Source organism: Pteropus medius, unplaced genomic scaffold, assembly GCF_902729225.1.
Source record: "Pteropus medius unplaced genomic scaffold, Ma_sr-lr_union100, whole genome shotgun sequence".
In the NCBI taxonomy this organism is placed as follows: domain Eukaryota; kingdom Metazoa; phylum Chordata; class Mammalia; order Chiroptera; family Pteropodidae; genus Pteropus; species Pteropus medius.
Genome location: NW_024353517.1, coordinates 1,591,555 through 1,612,947, shown reverse-complemented (window position 1 = coordinate 1,612,947; position 21,393 = coordinate 1,591,555). Strand labels below are relative to the sequence as shown.

At 35.5% G+C, this 21,393-nt stretch overlaps 1 protein-coding gene across 1 annotated transcript in view; it reads left to right on the top strand.

Moving 5' to 3' along the window:
• Window positions 1-217: 217 nt before the first annotated feature.
• Window positions 218-21,393, top strand: part of MCCC1 (methylcrotonyl-CoA carboxylase subunit 1) — a 49,550-nt gene continuing 28,374 nt past the window's right edge. The window contains exons 1-9 of the mRNA XM_039850552.1: window positions 218-434; window positions 2,868-2,914; window positions 4,155-4,291; window positions 6,612-6,707; window positions 12,385-12,506; window positions 12,933-13,080; window positions 13,168-13,289; window positions 18,867-18,978; window positions 20,085-20,166. Coding sequence (XP_039706486.1) covers window positions 343-434; window positions 2,868-2,914; window positions 4,155-4,291; window positions 6,612-6,707; window positions 12,385-12,506; window positions 12,933-13,080; window positions 13,168-13,289; window positions 18,867-18,978; window positions 20,085-20,166 — 958 coding nt within the window. The 5' untranslated portion in view covers window positions 218-342. The remainder of the gene's footprint in view (window positions 435-2,867; window positions 2,915-4,154; window positions 4,292-6,611; window positions 6,708-12,384; window positions 12,507-12,932; window positions 13,081-13,167; window positions 13,290-18,866; window positions 18,979-20,084; window positions 20,167-21,393) is intronic.

The window sequence follows — 21,393 nt, the reverse complement described above, 5'->3', positions numbered from 1 at the left end:
CGCAGGTGAAAAGAAACCGCGCTCCCCAACCGTGACTTATATGCAGGATGAGGACAGAGCCAACTCCTCCCGGAGTAGGCCTGGAACGTAGCAGGCGGAGGAGGGAAGGACCACACCTCCGTGGGCGGGTGGCCCAATTGGCCAATCACCGCACTGAAGTCCCGTTCTGTTTTTTTTTGATTGGTTTTGGAAGAGACCCACCGCCTTGGGATCCGCCTGTTTTGACCTGGACGGTGGCCAGCGGAGGGCAAGAGCCTTGCGGGGCGGAGCGTAGGTCTTGCTGTGCGTGGAATACAGCTGGTGTGCGGAGGAGTCAGAGAGTCACCCACGGACTGCAGCGACATGGCGGCGGCGTCTATGGTATCGTTGCTGCTGGGGGCGGCAGAAAGGAACCAGTGGCAGCGTGTCCCAAACCTGCTGCTGCCGCCGCCGAGGTAACAGCACCTTTCAGGGGGTTTCTGCTTTCAATCTGGGCATTAGAAGATGTCCCACACTCAGTCTTTCCTTTTCTTCTCCCTTCTCCCCATCCACCCTTCAGCCTTCAGTGTGCCTCTGTTTTTCCATTTATGAAAAGTGAGGGAGGAGAGGTGAAGCTGGGCCTGCCATCTCCTGCTCCACTCACCATAAGGTCTAGGATAATGGTTGTACAGCTCCTGTTTACATTGTGCTTTCTTTTCACTCCTTTCCCTATATGGGGAGCGTTGTTATAATCCCGGCTCTGGTGAAGCCCAAAGCAGTCAACGACTTGTCCAAGATGACACAAGAGTAAGAGGTGGAGCCAGGATTCCCTCAAAGTCCCTTTCGGTTCAGCTATCCCCCAGCAGGAGTCCAGTTCAGACAAAGACTCTGGAGATCTTTCTCCTTGTTGGAATGAATCAAGTTAACAAAAGCAAATTTACCTTCCAGAGGGCTGAGAAGTTGTTTTGTCAAAAACTCTCAATTCAAGTTTAAACAAAGCTATCAGATAACTAATTCTAGCAGCTAACCTGATTTCACATCATTTTCTAATTTTGAGCTGTAAGCTTTGGTGACAATAACTTTGACACTGAAGATGCCCTCATGCTTCCAGGTAGTGGGCTGCTTTATCTTCTTTTGCTGCATCATCATCAGAAGCAGCATTTTCCTTTATTCTGGAAAGACACCATAGCTTAAGTGCTGAAGGAAGGCAGAGGTCTCAGCTTTGCTAACTCACTAGGTGTGTGAGCAACCTCGGACGAGTTATTTAATATCTCTATGCTTCTATTTCCTGACCTAGGAGGAAATGATGACACTGGTACCTACAGGAGATACTAGTACCTTGGCTCGTGCAAATTAAATGAATTAATACGTAGAAAGAGGCTTAAACAATTTGAGCGTGTGAATCAACAATCCATAGATGTGGCCTTTGCAGACTCAGCCATTAGGTCAAGTTTTTTGTTTGCTTTTATTATCCACAAGTTGTTGTAAGTGCCTTGGATTTTCAGATCAACTTAATTGTAGGACTCATCGTAGAGCAAAAGAAGACAGTAAAAGCAGTGTTAGTGCCCTTCTTTCTCCGGATTTTTATTAGGGTTCCAAGGCTCTTTGTTGTACCATTGCAGAAGCATTTTCTCTTTCCTCTCAAACCTCAACTATTGTGTATAGAACTGTTCTTAAGTAGCTGTCACCTGAAAAGTGTCAGCATTGTAATGGCATACAGAATTAAAAATCTATCTGTATAGAGGATATTTACATTTCTAATTATATCATAATTCTCTAGTAACTCAGAGAAAAAGAAATCTAATGGTAGAATTGTAGAAATGAGAATAAGCTAGTGTAGAAGTTATCTTGATCAGGGTGGAATTATTTTATGGAAGCAACTTCTTAATCTTCGTTTTTAAGGGATTATTTTAAATTAAAGCTTAGATAATGGTGAAAAAAGGAATAGCCCAATCAGACCATTGTTGGGAGAGAGGATTATGATTAAGTGGTGTGTATGTGTGTGGTTGTCTGTCTGTCTGTCTGTCTGTCTTCACTAGAAAATAGCAGAAGAAAACTTTAGGTCAGCAATGGCCTTGAAACTTAAGAATCTTAAATTGGATTTAACAAAAAGCAGCCATTTTATAGACACTGCTACCTAGGACAGGCCCTGAATTTTATCAGAAACCTATCTGGAGTTTGATGAGAAGATGCTATGAACTAGAAAATACCTTATAAAGAGTAGGAAAGTTGATCCATTTCCCTGAAGACTAAGAAACTGAGGTCAGCTGAATTGGTAAGATATGGGAAAGTGGTAGCCTCCTGAGGAGGTCATCTTGTGGAAGTCTAGTGTTAGAGCTGTGGGTTTTCCCCTCTGCCCTTCATGGATGACAACATCTGATTGAGATTGCCCTTTAAACCTGTCATATGAGTGGATTTAGTTAGATTGGCATGTTTTAAACTGTAGTTGGACCAGCATATTTTATTTAATAAAATAGGACAGAATGTAATAGAATAGAAACAAAATGCAGGGAAAGTCTTTTATGAAACGTCTGTTTTGTGTGTGTACCTGGTTGTGAAGTCAAGTACAGTTTTTACTTTGGGTTCTAGTCAGAAAAGTTTGAAAAAAGCTAAACTAGATGTTCTTGAAGTAACTTGGCTTGCCAGTCAGTCACCTTTACTTTCTGGTCATAGGCCAGCCTCAGAGGCAAACAGTTAAATGATTCATTCAAGAACACGTATTACCAGGGAGAACAACCAGAACTTTCCACAGAGAAAGCCTTAGTAAATCACTTTGTAGGCTTAAGGTTTGATTAAGATCATATCTGGACTTGGTTTCAAGTGTTTAAAAATATAGATAATTTTGAAAGAACATCGACTGATCTTGCATATCGTGTTTAATTATCACTACATTTGGATTCATTTTATAGGAGATGGGCTTGGAAGCAAAGAACTATGAAGTATGCAGCAACCACAGGTACTAACAGTCTTTGTTGTACTATTTGGCTCTGCTTCAGAAAGGGAAATGTTTAATTTCTTAATTCGTGCATAATAGAATTAGTTCTCATGTAGTTTTCGAGTTTCGGATTTTTGTGATAATTTTCTTAGTATTGAGTCATTGTTTTCACCTCTTTTATGTCAGATCTCTTGCTGCTGAGTCTAAAATATGTAGGGAAATAATGGAGAACATTTTACATTTATGTTATTATTTCTGTCTGACTCATACTGTATTGAATTGAAGAACATAACTACGATGTTGTAAATCAGTGCTTTATAATATTGATTTTCAAGTAGCAGAAGCTTTTTTACAAATAAAATTTTACATGGACTTCCCAACGATAAAACATTAAAGTATAACTTCTAGTCGATTGGGTATAGCCCCCTCCTACATGCATACTTAATCCCAGCAGCCCCAGTGACCTGTGACAGTTCTTGGGCTCTCTAAATCCCTGTTGAAAAACATTGTTTAAAACTATATAACACCTAATTGTTGAGAAAAATAACCATTATAAACTGTCAAAGAACATTTATTTTATGTGTAATGATGGAAGTCGATTTTATATATTAATACAATATCATGTCATTATAGCACTGATGCCAGTGATCTGGTGCAATATTCATTTGAATTTCGAAAGAACCACACACTCTTGTGTTCAGAGCAATAGAGGCAGTGGAGCAGAGTGTCAAAGAGCTCAGATTCTGGAGTGAAGCCAACCTGGGTTCAGATCTTGGATCTGGTTCACATCTTAGATCCACCATTTCTTTAGCTGTATAATTTCAGGAAAGTGCTATCTCTTTCAATCTTAACTTCTTCATTATTGAAATTGAGATAATAATAGTAATAATATCTATTTCATATGATTATTGTGAGGATTTAAGTCCAGATAGAGTCTTTAGCACAGGACCTAGAACATAGAAAGTACTATGATAGTTTATTTTTTAGCTATTTTAATTTGATCTTTGACATAACAAAGCATCTTTTAATTTTAAATTGAAAAAGCTGAGTAATTTAAGAGTTTGTGTTAATAAGGGTATCTTGAATTTCAGTGAAAGGAAATGCACTGTCTAATATTAGTTAAGATGTTATTTTAGGCTCTGTTATGCTAATTTAACCAAAACTAACATTTACCAGCTGGTTAATGTCATAGAATAATTTCACATTCTCATTCCTTGCTCCCAGTAACATTAGTGTATGATTTTAATGGTGTTTTAAACAGGACGAAACATTACCAAAGTCCTTATTGCCAACAGAGGAGAAATTGCCTGCAGGGTGATGAGAACAGCCAAAAAAATGGATATACAGTCTGTGGCTGTTTACAGTGAGGCTGACAGAAATTCCATGCATGTAGATATGGTATGTTGTTAAACACTAGAAGTCAAATTTTGTAAGTGATTGTATTTGTTTAGTGTGTCAGTATTTTGTTCTTCTGCTTAACAGTTTATATGTGCTAGTACGCCCATCCCTCAATTTATATGGTATATTTTTATGCAAGTTTTTTTTTTTTATGTATACACGGTAAATAGTCCCCCTATTTATGTGGACTTTTTATACATGGTTTCCATTTATGCAGTCTCGTTTTATACAGTTCTTTCTTTTTTATTTCTATTATTGGCATTTACTCTTTCTAAAAAAAAAACAGTAGCTTAACTCAGCAAAGAACTAATGTACAAAGCACTAATACCTAATAACATACAATTATTAATGATCTTCCCATCCATTGGACAGCAAATAAAAAAAAAGCTTGGTTGACTACTGATGTTTATTGGGATTGGTTTTACAAATGTTTTGCTGTAGAAGCTGAAAATTATATAAAGGATAATCTCTTCCTTTTAAAATACTTTTACTTTTAGATGATGCAACTGTTCGCCCACACAGTTTAGAACATCTAAATATAAAAGTTGTATATTTACCACCAAATACAACTTTCTTGACCTGACCTTTAGATCCAGGCATTATTTCCATCTTTAAGATTAATTATATTAAATGGAGTTTTAATGACATTTTTAATAAACTTAAATAATAGATAACTTCGATAATGAATCACCTACAGTTACAGAAGCCTGGAATAAATACACAGTTTTAAGTTGTATCAAGAATATTGCTTTAGCTTTGAATGATATAAAGCCATCAACTTTAAATGCTTGCTGGAAAGCAGTATGGCCAGAAGTGGTTGTATGGGAATATGGTTCCAACAACTGGCATTATTAATTTATTAAGTAAATTTCAAGATGGCAGCTCTGACGATTAGTATGTAGATGATATTGACAGATTACTTGTTTATCACAAATTAACTGCTAATAAATTAATTCACTTAATATCTAAGGCCCATCCTGCCAACGGCTATGACAGTGATCATGAACCAGTTTTATTCACTGCAGAAAATACTTACAAAGCTTTCCAATTGGACACGAAACTGGAAACTGCAATTCTAGATATTGATCCAAACATCCAATGAGCCTTAAAATTTTGAACAGATTTTTAAAAATGTTGCAGTGGATATCAAAGAATTTATGAAAACTTACTAAAAGACGGGGATGGAAAAAAATCATCTAAAAACAAACATAAATAATGAAACTGAAGTAGTAAGTACTTCCAAATATTTCAAGCAATGAAGATAGTGACTTTGTGCTAATTAAAAAGTTTGGTTGAGATTGACAGAGAATAAAATTTTAATTTTTCATTAGCATTTTTTTGTGAAAATATGTGAAATAAATATTTTTATGACTTATATTGGCCTATTTCTTTAGAATTTTTTTTTTTGTACTAGTGGACTCTTTTTACACAATTTTCTTCCACATAAAATAAAAGAGGTGTGGAATGGGTAATCCGCAAAAATTGAGGGACCAGTGTATTAAATACCGTTAAATACTCAACAGTATTTAAGTAGGTAAGTTCAAACTGCTCACTAATAATTCCTCTTGGGAACATTTTTCAAACATAACACTAGTGGAAGTAAACAGTCTGCTGTGGTGTAGCTGACTTACAAGCAAGGTTCTATCATCAAGGATTGGTTAAAACAGTTCACCGAACATGGCTGATGCACAGACCACACTTTGAGTGGTACATATCCAGATCCCAGATATACATGGGAAAGAATCAAGATTCTAATTTTAGTAACTACCACTTACTAGCCAAGGGATCTTAGACAAATCAGTTAATGTTTCAGAGCCTTGGCTTAACTGGAAAATTGTAACTAAAAGGACTCTATTCCTCTGAGGTTTGTGTTATCAGTTAAAACTAGCTATTCTCTTATCCACCAGACAGGACCCACCATAGATGAATTCAACTATTGGCCTTCTTTATGCCCACAGCAAGACTCCAAGCACTGACATAATTTGTGGTGATCAGCTTCACCTAGACTTTTAGCACTGCACAGCAGGCCCATGCAGCTCTCTAGACACTTCTTTCTCATTCTATGAGTAATTCCTGTTTCTTTCTGTCATAAGGCACTACAATTCTAGTGTGTGATTTATATATAAAAATCAAGTTTTGACATTGTCACGCAAAGATTCCCAACCTGCTTATTTTGATAACAGATATGAGCTGGTACTTCAATCTTGCATTGTTCTTGGGGAGCCAACATTTTTATTTATAATAATAAGATGACCCTGAAGCAGTTCAATGTAGTATACTAGGTATGTGGTTTTTTAAGTATGTAATATCTCTTAAATAGGCAGATGAAGCCTATTTCATTGGTCCTGCTCCTTCTCAGCAGAGCTACCTTTCCATGGAGAAAATCGTGCAAGTGGCCAAGATCTCTGCTGCACAGGTAAGAGTCATGAAGAGATTTACAATATAAAAGGAGGAAATATTGTACAATTTTCACAAAATCATTTATAGAACTCATTTTCTATTTTTAGCTTTTCCTGAGATTTTTACATTTGATTATTCAGTTGTAATCATAAACTAGGCATGTCCCTTCTCATTCTTCAGCCACTCTACCTTCTTACTGAATCTTGTACACTTTACATCATTTTAGGAAATTGGAGGGAGGTTCTAAATTATAAATTAAAATTAAGAGAGAATTCAGCCCTTTCACCTTCAAAACCAGATCTTAGGAACATTGTATCCTTTGGAGAAAATAGATGGTGCTCTTATTTACAGAGTAAAATGTAACCAGGAAAAATCTTTTTCCCTGTTGACTTCCCAGTTTCACTCTAGGGCCCCACTACCCGCTTTTCCAATATTCCACACTCAAAACTTTGATGTTATTATATCTCTTATTCATCCTTCAAAATAAAATCAGGCAGTGGGGGAAATAAGTAAGTAAGTAAGTAAGTAAGTAAATAAATAAATTATAAGGAACCAACTTGTGCTGAATCTTTTTTTGCATTGTCTCCGGAAGTAGTTCTTTTTGATCAAAAATCCAGACTGTTATCTGGATTTTTGATTCTCAGCTGGTTTCCCTACTTCTGAATCCGTACCTATCCAATGAATTCTCTATACTGCTATGAATGTTTTTTAAACATTTTTTTCATTATTATCCCTTGCTCTCTCTCTTTTTAAAAATAATCTCACCCGTTTCTCGTCCTATTTCCCAGTGAGTAAATAGTCAATGGTTACAATGTTAAGTTCAGAGACTTCAGCCTAACATTTAAAAGGATTTCTAATATTTGTCAAAACGTATCTTTTATTTCCAGTTCTTTATTATAGCTACAATGAACTTTTCTCCATCTCCTTTACACGCTATGCTTATTTCTTCCTCTAAATATTTGCTTATATTGTTCCACCTACCGGAATGCTCTTTCCCCTTCTCTTATCATTCATACATTTATCTCTCGGGAAGCATTAATTGATCTCCTGCTTTGTGCCAACTTCTAAGCGTAGATGTAGCAGTGGATAAGACACAATTTCTACCCTATGAAGCCGGTCTTTAGTAGGTGAGACAGATAATAAATACTTAGACAAGTAAAGAAATAATACACTGAAGAACGTTATAAGTATTGGGAAGAAAGTAAAGGAGAATGAAGGGATAAAGACTGATTAAGAGATGCGTTTAAATAGGGTGGTCAGTGGAGGCCTCCCTGAGGAGGTGACAGTTGAAATGAGACCTAACTGATGAGGAGCCAGCCATATGAAGAACTTGACAAGGAAGTTTCAGGCAAGTGGGATTGCTAAGACTTTGAAATGAAAATAAGCTTGATGTTCAAGGGAAAAAAATATTCAGTATGGATAAAGTGAAAGTGGTGAGGGGCTGTGTCATTCAGTATCTAATCAATAAAACCGAAATTTCATTAGAAATTTCAACAGAGGGAATTTAATTTAGAAATTAATTCCACCAGTGTTACAGTGCTAAAAGAGAAAAAAAAAAGTTTGGTGAAATTAGCCAGTGATAAAAGGTACAAAAATTGACAACCACCCCTTGGGGCTGGAGAATAGGTTGGAGTAGCACCTTTGGCAACTGTCGCTCAGATCTCTGTGAAGGGGCCCGGGCTCAGGGGGCATAATGAAGCTGGTTCTGGGAGTTCCAAAAGAAGCTGAAGCCTGGAACTGGGTGTGAGAGTAGGAAAGCTTCCCTGCTTCCAGTTTTCATGCCATGACCCCTGCTGGCAGAACCTAACAGAAAGCCTGCTGTCAAAAAAGGTTATTTGCAGAGCCCTATCACAAAGCATAGTGGAAGGTTAGATTTGGAGCAGAGAAAACCAGCTGACACAGGAAGAAAGTGGTAGCAGATGATGAAGCTGAGAGGTAAAGGCAGCATCATTTAGGATAGTACAGGCCTTGGTAAGGAGTTTGCATTTCACTCTAAGTAGCTATTAGGGTATATTAAACTGGGAAGTGAAGTGATCTTCTTTACATTTTAGTAAGAACTTTGTGGCTGCTGGTGGAGAGTAGACAAACTAGTGGTGGGATGGGGGATAATAATATGTAGATTTATATATTCTTTTGGAAATCAGGTACTTTAATGTAAATATCACTTCATGTACTTAGCATGTGTTTCAGCATACATGACATAGTATAATTACGTCCATTTTTCAGATGTAAAATTTAATGCACACAAGATTGCATGATATCCCAAATCTAGTCTTGCTACTCAAAATGTGGTCCATGGCATCATTTGTGAGCTTGATAGAAGTGCAACTCTTATACCTCACCCCAAAACCACTTTAATTTACATTTTAATACATAATTTGCATTTTTGTCAAGATCTCCAAGTCCTTTGAAAGCAAAACTTGTCTCATCATTGAAAGATAATTAAACAAGAGTCTCCTGACTCCCAGCCCTGTTTGTTCCCTGTTCATGAGAACTTTGTTGCCTCACATTTTGGGAAAAGGGAAGGTGTTGTTTAATCAGAAGTTTTAATTAATTAAAAATAACTTCCTGTAGGCCAGCCAAGTTACTTATTTTATCATTGCTTTCTCTCCTAATCGACCTTCTCTTTGGAGGTAAAAATCCTCTCCCTTTTCAATGATGGTTTGCTGAAACCATTTTTAAGTTTAAATAACAACCCTCTCACAAATGTACGATATGCTAATTCCAGGGAATTTGTCAGCTAGGTGTCTATGTGAATTAGTATTATATTAGATGCTATAATAACACAAACAATGAGAAAAGAATAAATAGTTTCACACATTTTGCCTGGATATCCAAGATTTGAGATGGCTTGCAAACATTAAGATAGTGGTTAAAACAAAGGTTAAAAGCAAAAAAATAAGTAATGTAGGACTATTCTTGGGGGATAGAAACCCAAGGAAATCTACTTTAGTTCTTGACTGCTCTGATCAAAAAGGAAATTTGGTGGGTTACAATTTATAAAGCTCTGTAATAAAAAGATACTTGCCAATTAGGGGAGCAAGCCTAGCTCTAACTGACTTTAGAAGAGACTTATTGATCATTCTAATAAAAGTATTTAACAATGTGTATAATGATTTTGAAAGTTTGCTATAACCGTAGAGTTGTTCTTAATGGGGTTGTTTTGACATAGGTATTTTTATAGATGCTAGAGCAGACTTTACAAGTGAGCTAACTTTCTGTTTGATTGCCTGGTGACATGACTGTGTTGAGAGAATCTGGACGATATAATGGTAAGCATTTTCATTAGGCTAGTTCTCAATTGTCTCAGACCCTCTCTGGCTGGGAAAGAGGTAGCCGTAAGCACTGGCTGTAAATTATAATCACCTTAGGAGCCTTTTAAAGAGGTGTAGTGCTTTAAGGGAGGGGCCTATGGTAACTTGGAGGGGAACATAGAGGGGTCTTCTGGAATGCTAGGGATGTTTTGTTTCTTCATCTGAGTGCTGGCTACACGAGTGTACTCAGTTTATGAAAACGATGTAAAAGCTGTACACTTATGAGGTGTACTTTTGTGTATGTATATTATTTTAGTGAAAAGTTACTTTTTTGTAGGCCTCATCCCCTCAGTTATCTCAATTAGCTCCCGAGCATGGATGTTTTGTAAAAGCGCTCCAGTTTTTTTAATGTGCCACTAGAGATGAATAACTTTATTACGGGCATTTCAAAATCATTGTCAAATACCTGTAATGAATATAGCAAGTTTGGGAAAAGGGAAGATGTTGTTTAATTAGAAGTTTCGATTCAGCAAATTGGTTGATCAAAAGGAAATCCATGTGTTAACTATCACAGATGTGGATAGGAAATTCTTGGTAATAAGAGTTTAAAGAGTATGACTCGTTCCCTCTACAGTGGCTAGGACACATCTCCTTTCTACTTGACGGCAGAGCCACCACCACTACCACCGACTTTGGATCTATATATATATGCTCAAGCATAGAGCAGACTAGATACAAACTGAAAGAGTGGAAGAAATTGTTTTGACAGAGATTTCAAGGTAGAAATGATGGTCCATGGCATCATTTGAGAGCTTGATAAAAGTGCAGACAAGTTTTCTCTTTCCTGTTAAAGGCGCATTAGTACTGTGGAATGAACACTGTGAACAAGCTTGCAATTCTGTGATCCACCAGGAAGCTGAGTACATGCCTGACAGCTAGGGAATTCGCCCACTGGCAGTAGTAGTAATGTTGGTTTTTCCTTTATGACCCATTTAAATGCTCAAAAATACTATGGTTTGGATATATGAAATTGTTCTTTTAGAGAAGAATTAAACTTGTCGATGCCATTCTCAGAATGTATAGTTAAACTTATATGCACAAGTAGTTAGCTGCTTTTTTTTTTCTTAATTATGAAGAGAGAGTATTTATTTAGTTCATCAGAGTTCTATCAAATTAGGTATCTTTAAAAAAAAGGAGACAAAACATCATTGAGTAAAAGTAAAGAAATCCTAAATAAATGAATACATACATCATTGGAAGACTCAGTATTGTTAAGATGGGAATTCTTTCCAAATTGATCTATAAATTTAGTGCACTCTTTATCAACATCCCAACATGCTTTTTTGTAGAAATTGACAAGTCGTTCCTAAAATAGCCAAAGGACCTAGTATATTGTTAAAACAATTCCAAAAAGACTAACAAATTTGTAGGGTTTAGACTCTTGGATTTCAAAGCTCATTATAAAGCTACAATAACCAAGATAATGCGGTATCAGAAGGATGAATATATAAGTCAATAGAACAGAATAGAACGTCGTGTGTGTGTATGTATATAGTCAATTAATTTTTTAATAAAGGTGCTAAAGTAAGCTGCTGTTTTCTTTCCTCTGTTTCTTCCCTTTTTCCTGTCAGTATGTTTGCTCTTAGAAAACATGCTGTCTTTCAGTCACTGATTTTCTTCTGTGAGCTAGAAAGGCAGATAAATAAATTTGTTAAAACTGAGTAAGTTGCAAGTAGCTAGGCAAAAGTCTGAGAGTCCTCTTTCACCAAAGTACATGTAGACTTTAATATATGACTTTTTGTTTGCCTCTTAGCTTTTTTTTAGGAAGGTGACATGGGCACATAATGAGCTGACGATAAATGAGGTATTATTGTGCTAGTGCGCTCTTTTCCAACTTTTGGGTACCATGGTTTCAGTGCTAGGCCAGCTTTATATGAAGGCAGAGTCAACAAATACCCCTTATCTTTATCCCTACTTACAGATATTCCTTAATGTTATGACCTAATAGCAGTATTATTTTAAATTAAAATACCGATTCTTCTGTTACCAGGGAATGGAGACTTAATGTTTAATGGGCACAGAGTTTCCGTTTGAGATGATGAAAATGTTGTGGAGATGCTTGATGGTAATGGTTGTACTACACTGCATACATACTTAATGCCACTGAATTGTACACTTAGAAGTGGTGATAATGGTAGTTTATGTTATGTATACATTACCACAATAAAAAAAAAATACAATTCTTCTGGTTCAGGTAAGGCTCTAGAACTTTTGTATGAATGCTTCATACATCTGTTTGGAAACAGATTTTGATAGAGACCATAGTGTACTTCTATCACTGGGGTAGTGAGAGGCTTCCCCAGAGGAAGATGACTTCACCTGCATCACAGTTTGCCAATGGAACACTAGTAAATTTATCTTTTTATATCTCACTTCTAGGCTATCCATCCAGGATATGGTTTTCTTTCAGAAAACATGGAATTTGCCAAACTATGTAAGCAAGAAGGAATTATCTTTATAGGTCCTCCTTTATCTGCAATTAGAGACATGGGAATAAAGAGGTATGAGTTTATATCTTTTAAATATAACCATAGGAGGGTCAATTGAAATGGTTTGTTTTACCTATAATAGACATTGCTAATTATACTCTTTTGTTGTTATAAGCATAAGTTATTTATCTGCCACTCCAGCGAATTACAGAAAATATTCAGCTAATTAGTATATCTAACCAACATGTTAATTCTTTGGGGGGAGAGAAAAACAAGGTGAGATGAGATACCACATGAAAAACTGGATAGAGAAACATTAACATATTATAATTTTGTATTAATATTTATTGTCTCAGACAGTAGTCCTTTCTTTCTCTATGGGATGTTTTCTTTAAATAGTTCCATTGTATTTTATAGACTGTGCTATATTTGAAATATTTTACAGAATTGGGGCATCTCATTTTTTTCATTGTTTGTTTTTGGTTTTTTGTTCTAAAGCACATGCAAATCCATAATGGTTGCTGCTGGAGTACCTGTTGTAGAAGGCTATCATGGCGAGGACGAGTCAGACCAATGCCTGAAAGAACATGCTAGGAGAATTGGTTATCCCATCATGATTAAAGCCATCCGTGGTGGAGGAGGAAAAGTAAGATTATGCATGCTTGCGTTTTCCATTTTAGGCTTGTCTTTTTGTTTTGTTTGTGTTGTAATCATAACTATCTTTCTACCTTAGGGTATGAGGATTGCTAGATTCGAGAAAGAATTTCAAGAGCAGCTAGAATCAGCACGGAGGGAAGCTAAAAAGTCTTTTAATGATGATGCTATGCTGATTGAAAAGTTTGTGGACATGCCAAGGTGGGTTCAGCATTTTATTCTGCCTCAGATTTTTTAAATTATATAAAAAAAAATGCATGCACATTATATAAAATATAAAGTTCTAATAAAATGTAAATACATAAGTCCCTCAATCCCACTCCTTTAATGAAAGGTTACCCCTGTAACCACTTTTATAGTATGATGTGCATCCTTCCAGGCTTTTCCATGTGAATAGAAACATTTATACATATGCACAGAAAACAAAATATATACAGAACAGTGAATAGAATCTTATATAATATTTATTATATGCTAAGACTATATCATAGCTACCTTTCCATATCAGTAAATATGGCTCTACCTCATTCTTTTATTGGGCTTAATGGTTCAGTGATATTGGTATGCCATTAATTTGTTCAATTCATTTCTTGTTGATGAACTTTTCAAAATAAAAAAAATTCTTGTATGAAATTAAGCTGCATTTTACAGAACTCCATGAGCATCAGTTGAGATGCTCAGAAAATGGAAATAGAAAATGGAAATTGAATTTTATTTGTGATATGTTAACAAATTATACTAACAGCTCACACTTACATGGTGCTTATCATGTGCAGATTCTAAGTATTTTACATAGACTAACGAATCTTACTGTCCTAATTCTAATCTAATGCTTACAAGAACCCCATTAGGTGGGTACTATTCCCGTTTTTTAGGTAAGGATACTGAGCAACAGAGTAGTCATGTGACTTGCCTGAGGTCTCCTGGCTAGGAAGTAGTGAAGCTTGGATTTGAACCCCGGCAGTTTGATTTCAAAATTCATACTTGAAGCCACTGTACTAAACTGCTTCTCTAGCTACCATGATAACAAATGCCATGTAAATTTCTAAGTTTTTTTTATTTTCTGGAATTTCATTTTCATGTCTATTCCTTAAAATATGATATTGATTATAAAGCTTCCTATATAATAGGTTTTGTGGTAATTTATATGTATAGGTATAGATATAGATATAGATATAGATATAGATATAGATATAGATATAGATACATAGATATAGATATAGGTACATAAAGATATCCTATAAGTCAAGTGTCTTTATAAAGAATAATTCATTTAGGAATTTACCTTGAAGGTAATGAACTGAAGCTTCAGGCCCTTCCTTTGCATGAGCCTCTTCCAAGATCCTCTACCTAATTTTGTATTCTTTATTGTTTTTGTTTCAGGCTGTACAAAGCTTAGGACTGTCCCTGAGCATGGCACATAAGTTAAATTCATTTAGAGTTAGTTAAAAAAAAAAAATGTTAACCTCAAAATAGTCCAGTTGATTAGGAGAGCACAGCATATGCCATCTGTTGGTGGGAAGTAAGAAAAAGACAAAGGAGGTTCTAAGGTAAATTTTTCAAAAAAATATAGGCTCACTATCCAGATTGGCATACTCTTGAGTTAGAATTATTTTGGAGATATCAGCTAGCTATTTCAGTGACTGTAATTCAATGCCTACAACATATTTTTTTAAAGTTGTAAATTCTTTCCTTGTGAAATATTAGCTATATGTTACCTCACCTTGTAATTTTTTTCCTCCAATATCTGGAAACTCCTGGAAATTAGGCTCTGCTCATATATTTCTTTTTAATTTTCTCCTATATCAGGGGTCCCCAACACCTGAGCTGTGGCCCGTTACCGGTCCATGGCCTATTAGGAACTGGGCCGCACAGCAGGAGGTGAGCAGTGGGCGAGCGAGCGAAGCTTCATCTATATTTGTAGCCGCTCCCCAGCGCTAGCATCACCACCTAAGCTCTACCTCAGATCATCAGGCATTAGATTCTCATAGGAGCACCGGTTCCTAGTGCCAAATAGGTTGGGGACCACTGCTCTATATAATACCTGGCATACTACTTTCTTCATGATAGGCATCAATAATATTTTTTGAAATATAGAAGTAATATGACTACATTACAAACTTTTGGAAAGTACAGAAGTTAGAAAACAAAGTCACTCATAATCTCATTCTCTAGGTATTAGCATTTCTATGCTGTATTTTCTAGTAATATTATAATATTATGCTAATCATACTGTATATACTGTTATATCTTGCTAAATAATTACCTGTTGAATTAATGGCATGCCAGAAAGTTTTCAAGGTGGTGCTGATAACTGAGAAAAGTAGATACCAAGGTGTTTACAAATTTTATCAGATTTGTAAAAGACTCTCTTTAAGAATAAAAAATTAGGTACAGGATCCAGGAAGAGGCTCATGCAAGGGAAGGGCCTAGAGCTTCAGTTCATTACCTTCAAGGTAAATCTCTCTCTGGTCATGGTTCCTAAATGAATTATTTTTTATAAAGTCACTTGGCTTTCAGTATATCTGTATCTTTATCTATATATCTATATATCTATATATATCTATAAATCATCTGAAAGGCTGGGATAGAAAATAGTCTTCAAAGTGTACTATCTGGAGGGTAATAAAAAAAAATCAGATTCCTCCCTCACTTCATATTTAATATGTATTCTAGATAAATTAAAAATGTAAATAGGAAACAAAAAACTTTAGAACTTTTAGAAAATATCAAGTTGTTCCTGACAGAATCCAGCTGTATCAACCTGTCTTGCCAGACCTCAGCAGTGGGTAGTTGGAGTGGCTATGATTTTATGTACCACCTGGTTCTCAGACACTGTGCTCCAGAACCTCTAAGTTAGATAAAGCAACAGGAAAGTTCAGTCAGCAGCAGGAAAATAACACAAGCAATTTGATGAATACAGAAATCAAAACAGAGAACACTGATCTTTGATGATCTTCCTTTGTAAGCAGCCAAAGGAAAAGTATTTCTGGGAACTCAGAATAAAAACTGTGTTCTGCTCCTGGTGTGACCCCCACATGTTCCTTTTAGAACCTGGAGTCCCTGCTATAGTGTCCTCTTCTCCAGAGCAGCTAAAAGATACAGGAGAGTCAGTAGAAGTGGTAGAATTTTACAAACTATACAGCTCCCACATGTAAAGAGCTTGGAAGTTGTTACTCACATTTGAAAAGTGAGTAAAAAGCTGAACAGAATAAAAGTCAGTGAGGTCACAGGGTAAACCACCACTCTAAAATCTGGGCGGGCATGTGAATACGGTGAATCAGCTGAGATCAGCTTACAAGGAGCAGAAGATGCTAGAATCATAAGCTAGTAGGAACACTTACTTGGGAATTTTGAAATATTACTGGAGGCTGAGTGTGGGCTAGCTTGATAGTGAGAAACTCCTTAGAGCCAAGTGTTAGGGGGACCCCCAAATTTTCATGGGTTTTATTTCTAGAACCCTATCAAAGTGAAAATCTGAGAAAAATTTTCTCAGGGGGAAGAGAAAAGTAACCATTTTGAAAAAAGTCCAGAGCACTCTCTTCTCAATATCAAAAGCCAGCACTCCAAGGGAAACTTTGCCAGAACATTTTCTGTCCATGGGAAAGGGCTGATAGCCAAATCTAATCTCTAACCTTCTTGTTTCACCTAAGGGAGAAAAAAGGTAAGAAACACTTCTGAAGCACAGAGTCACAGGCCCACTAAAACACTAAGATTTAATCGTTAGATTATAGAATGCTTTCCCTCCCCTACCCCTTACCATGTCACCAGAACTCCAGTATAACAGTGGATTATAACGGAAAGAGCTGCAAGACATGGACACTACTTAAGAAGCAGTTTTTAGGGAAACCCAAAGACAGCAGGAGAAAACAAAACAAGAATGTGTTTGATGGACTCATCAGTAAACTGGACAGAGCTAAGGAAGGGATCAGTGACCGTGAAAATATGTCAATGGAAACTTCCCAAATACAAAGATAAGTAAGAATAAAGAAAAATATAACATAAAAGAACTACCCAAGAACTGTGGGACAATTTTAAAAAATGTAACATGGTATTTGAATAGTACAAGAAGAAAGAAATGAGCGGGAGAATGATTTCAAGTAATAATGGCCAAAATTTTTGCAAAATTGATGACAGACACCAAACTACAGAACCAGGAAGGAAGTTCAGAGGACATCAAACAGGTTAAATATCAAAGAAATTTAAAAATTATATTCAAACTTTAGGAAAACAAACACAAATAGAAAATCTTGAAAAAGCCAGAGAGGAGGAAAAACACCTTACCTATAGAGGAACAAGGATATGTATTACATCAGACTTCTCACCAGAAACCATGCAAACAAGAATCAAGTAGAGCAAAATGTATAAAAGTGTTGAAAGAAAAACAAACAAACACAAACCTAAAGTTCTATATGCAGTGAAGTTATACTTCAGACATGAAGGAGAAATAAAAATGTCCTCAGACAAAAATTGAGGGAATTTGTCACCAGTAGACTTGCCTTGCAAGAAATGAAAACAAAAGTACTTCGAAGAGAAGGAAAAGTGATACAAATTAGAAACTCAAATTTAATAAAGAAAAGAACATTATAGAAGGAATAAATGAAGGTAAAATAAAATCTCTTATTATTCTTATTTGATCTCACAGTTAACGGTTTGAAATAATAATAGCAAGAATGTATTTGGTGTTGATGGCTTGAGGATAAATAAAAAGAGGAAGAAAGGTCAAGAAGACATCCAAAAGGAAGAGATCGGCTCCTATTTTGTTGGACAGGTGGAAAAATTTTCAAATGGAATGTTCAGTAGGAATGATATATCAAGAAAACAAATTCTTCTGAGTGGTTGAATAAAGTACTTCATGAGGTGAACAAAAAGGAACACATATGAGCCACTGTGCTGAAGAGTACATTTACAAGAATTCCCAGGTTTTTAAATTTTTTCTTCTATGTTTGACATTTTTATTTTTAAAAAATCTAAAGGGAAGACATTTGCTGATTACTTGTTTCTGTATTATGGTGGCGAATATGCGAGGTGAACTACGGTGCGAACATATCAAAATAAGCCTACTGAGAAGAATGCTTTTGTGTTCACCAGATGGTCTGTGTTAGCCTTGTTTTTTTATTATATGCATTTACCCTTAATATGATTTCTGTTTATAAAATAATAACTTTACTATTTATATGCAACATTGAAGTGCCTTTGTTTTTTTTTTCTTTTTTGTGATTTAATGTTAGTATAGTCTTAAAAACTAATGATCCATATTAATTTATTTCTTAACATTTTATGATGAGCCATTTTAATTTTCAATCTGCCATAGTTTATAAAATCTGACTGTAAAAGCTGATCTTGAAAAACCTCCTTATCATAGAATGTTTTCATTGGTTTTTTAAGGATATATGAAATAAGACTATAACTTATAATTTTGATGTAGTAAGATTTATCTGTCTTTCCTTTAACAGTGTGTACTTTTTGTAACTTGCCCCTATTCTGAAGTCATAAAGATAGTCTCCTATGTTTTCTGTCTTTTCTTATTTCCCAGTCATTTCATTTTTTCCTTTAATATTCATCCAATAAATGGAAAGGTTTTCATCAAGTGTTTACAAATTTAACTATAGTTGTGTTTCTCAATTCATATCCTCTATTTTGAGGTGAAAATATCCCATCTTACTTAAAATAAAAATAGAAGAATCCTGGTGACCTTGGCCAACAGTTTGGCTCAATGAATGTGATATTTGTCATTTATAACAAAGTATATTAACATCTGCATTCGCTTTTAAATAGACATGTAGAAGTCCAGATATTTGGTGATTACCATGGCAATGTTGTGAACTTGTTCGAAAGAGACTGCAGTATACAGAGGAGGCATCAGAAAATCATCGAGGAAGCCCCAGCGGTAAGGACCTTGTGAAGAAATTTGTAGGCTTCTCTATAATAGAAACCCCAGTCACTCTGATTTTCACATCAGAAATCCGTAAAGCTAGTATTTCTCCCTAAGTCCTGCTGGACAACCACTTCCCAGCAGTGATGTAAGGATAGGGCCCCACCACAGTGTTAGGGATGAGGAGGGAATTGGTGCTCTGGGGCTGCCATACAGAAGACACAACAGGACCATGTTCCATCTGGATAGTTTCTAGGAAAATCTTCGCTGATCCAAGTACCTTCCTGATAGTCACTTAGTAATTGTCTTGGTTATCAGATAGACTATGACATTACTTCTGTCCAAGCAACCCATATTTTACTGAATAATGGCTCAAAAGCACAAGTGGAGCGATGCTGATAATTCGGACATGCCAAAGAAGCTGTAAAGTGCTTTCTTTAAGTGAAAGTTATGTATGTATAGGAAAAAAGAAAAACTTATGTAGAGTTCATGAATCTTTGGGGTTTCAGGGACACACTGGAGGTCTTGGAACATATACCCCACAGATAAGAGGAGATTTCATATATGTTTTTACCAATATGTATTTCTATTAGGTCAGGGATCTGAAGTTTCTGATTAATCAGTTTGTTATTCTCACATTCAAATTTTAATTTCTGTTGCAGAGTATATTATACCTTTTGAAGTAAATGTCAACAGTAATTTTAGTAAAATGTTATTTTCAAACAGACTGCTTAAATATATATCTTTAGAGCACAGTTTTTAAAATGTTAAAAATTTTGCCTATTTATTGACATACATTTCTTTTTATGTGCCTTTCTTATTAACTTGGAATCTCAAGGTTCACCATTATTCCAAGATAATTATTGGGCAAATGATTTAGATTGCTTTATCATCTTAAAATACCAGCAGAACCATTAAATAGTTGTCAATTAAACAGAAATTGGGACAGTTAAACTGTAGTATAGGACAGTGTTTCTTGATGAAATGTATAACATTAGCTTTTTATCTTTATTATCTCTTTAATGCAATATTTGATACACAGAACTGTAATATTGAATCTTAATGGAAATTTTTAGTGGGGCTAGGTACTAATGGAAATTTATTTTAAATATTTTTCATAGCCCGGTATTAAACCTGAAGTAAGAAAAAAGCTTGGAGAAGCTGCAGTCAGAGCTGCTAAAGCTGTAAATTATGTCGGAGCAGGTTTGTTAAGATTTGTTTCTAATAGAGAAGGAGAAACAATTATTTATGTTTCAGAGGCAAAAGAAACATGTATCTCTTAAATCAGTGACTTTCGAACTTTTTTGACATCTACAGAAAAAATGTATTTTGTATTGAGACCCCATATTTACACATGTGTTTGTATTTATATTCAGATTTTTGAAAAAAATATTTCACAAAATAGTACTTATCCTAATTATGTATAATACTATTTGATATTTTTTCTCCTATTTTAAATTAAAATCACTAAATTGATTTTTTGCATTTTAAAAACTAATAAACTTTATTTTTAACAGCAGTTTTAGGTTCACAGCAAACTTGAGCAAAAAATACCGATATTTTCCCACACACACAGTCTCCCCACTATCAGCATTCTACATTAGAGTGGTACATTTGTTATAATCAATAAACCTATACTGGCACATCATTATCACTCACAGAAGATAGTTCACATTAGGTTTCAGTCTTGACGTTGTACGTTTTGAGTTTGGACAAATGTTTAATGACATGTATCTCCCATTGTAGTATCATACAGAGTGGTTTCATTGCCCAAAAAATCCTGTGCTCTGCTCTTTATCCTTCCCTGCCTCCAACCCCTGATAACCACTGATCTTTTTATTGCCTCCATAGTTTTGCCTTTTTCCAGATGTTATATATTTAGAAGTATACAACATGTAGCTTTTTAAGATTGGCTTATTTCACTTACTAATATGAACTTAAGCTTCTTCCATGTCTCTTCATGGCTTGATAGCTCATTTCCTTTCAGCACTGAATAACATTCTATTGTCTGGATGTACCACAGTTTGTTTATCCTCTCACCGACTGAAGGACATCTTGGTTGCTTCCAAATTTTGGCAATTATAAATAAAGCTGCTACAAACATCCATGTGCAGATTTTTGCATGGACATAAGTTTCAATTCATTTGGATAAATACCAAGAGCAGGATAGCTGGATTGTGTGGTAAGATTATACTTAGTTACATAAGAAATTGCCAAGCTATTGTCAAAGTGTATATACCACTTTTCATTCTTAGCAGCAATGAGAATTCCTGTTGCGCCACATCCTCACCAATCCAGATTTTGACCATTCTCATAGGCATGTAGTGGTATCTTCTTGTTTTAATTTGCATTTCCCTGATGAAATATGATGTGGAGCATCTTCTCATATGCTTACTTGGCATCTGCTTTATCAATGATTTCTTCCATGGA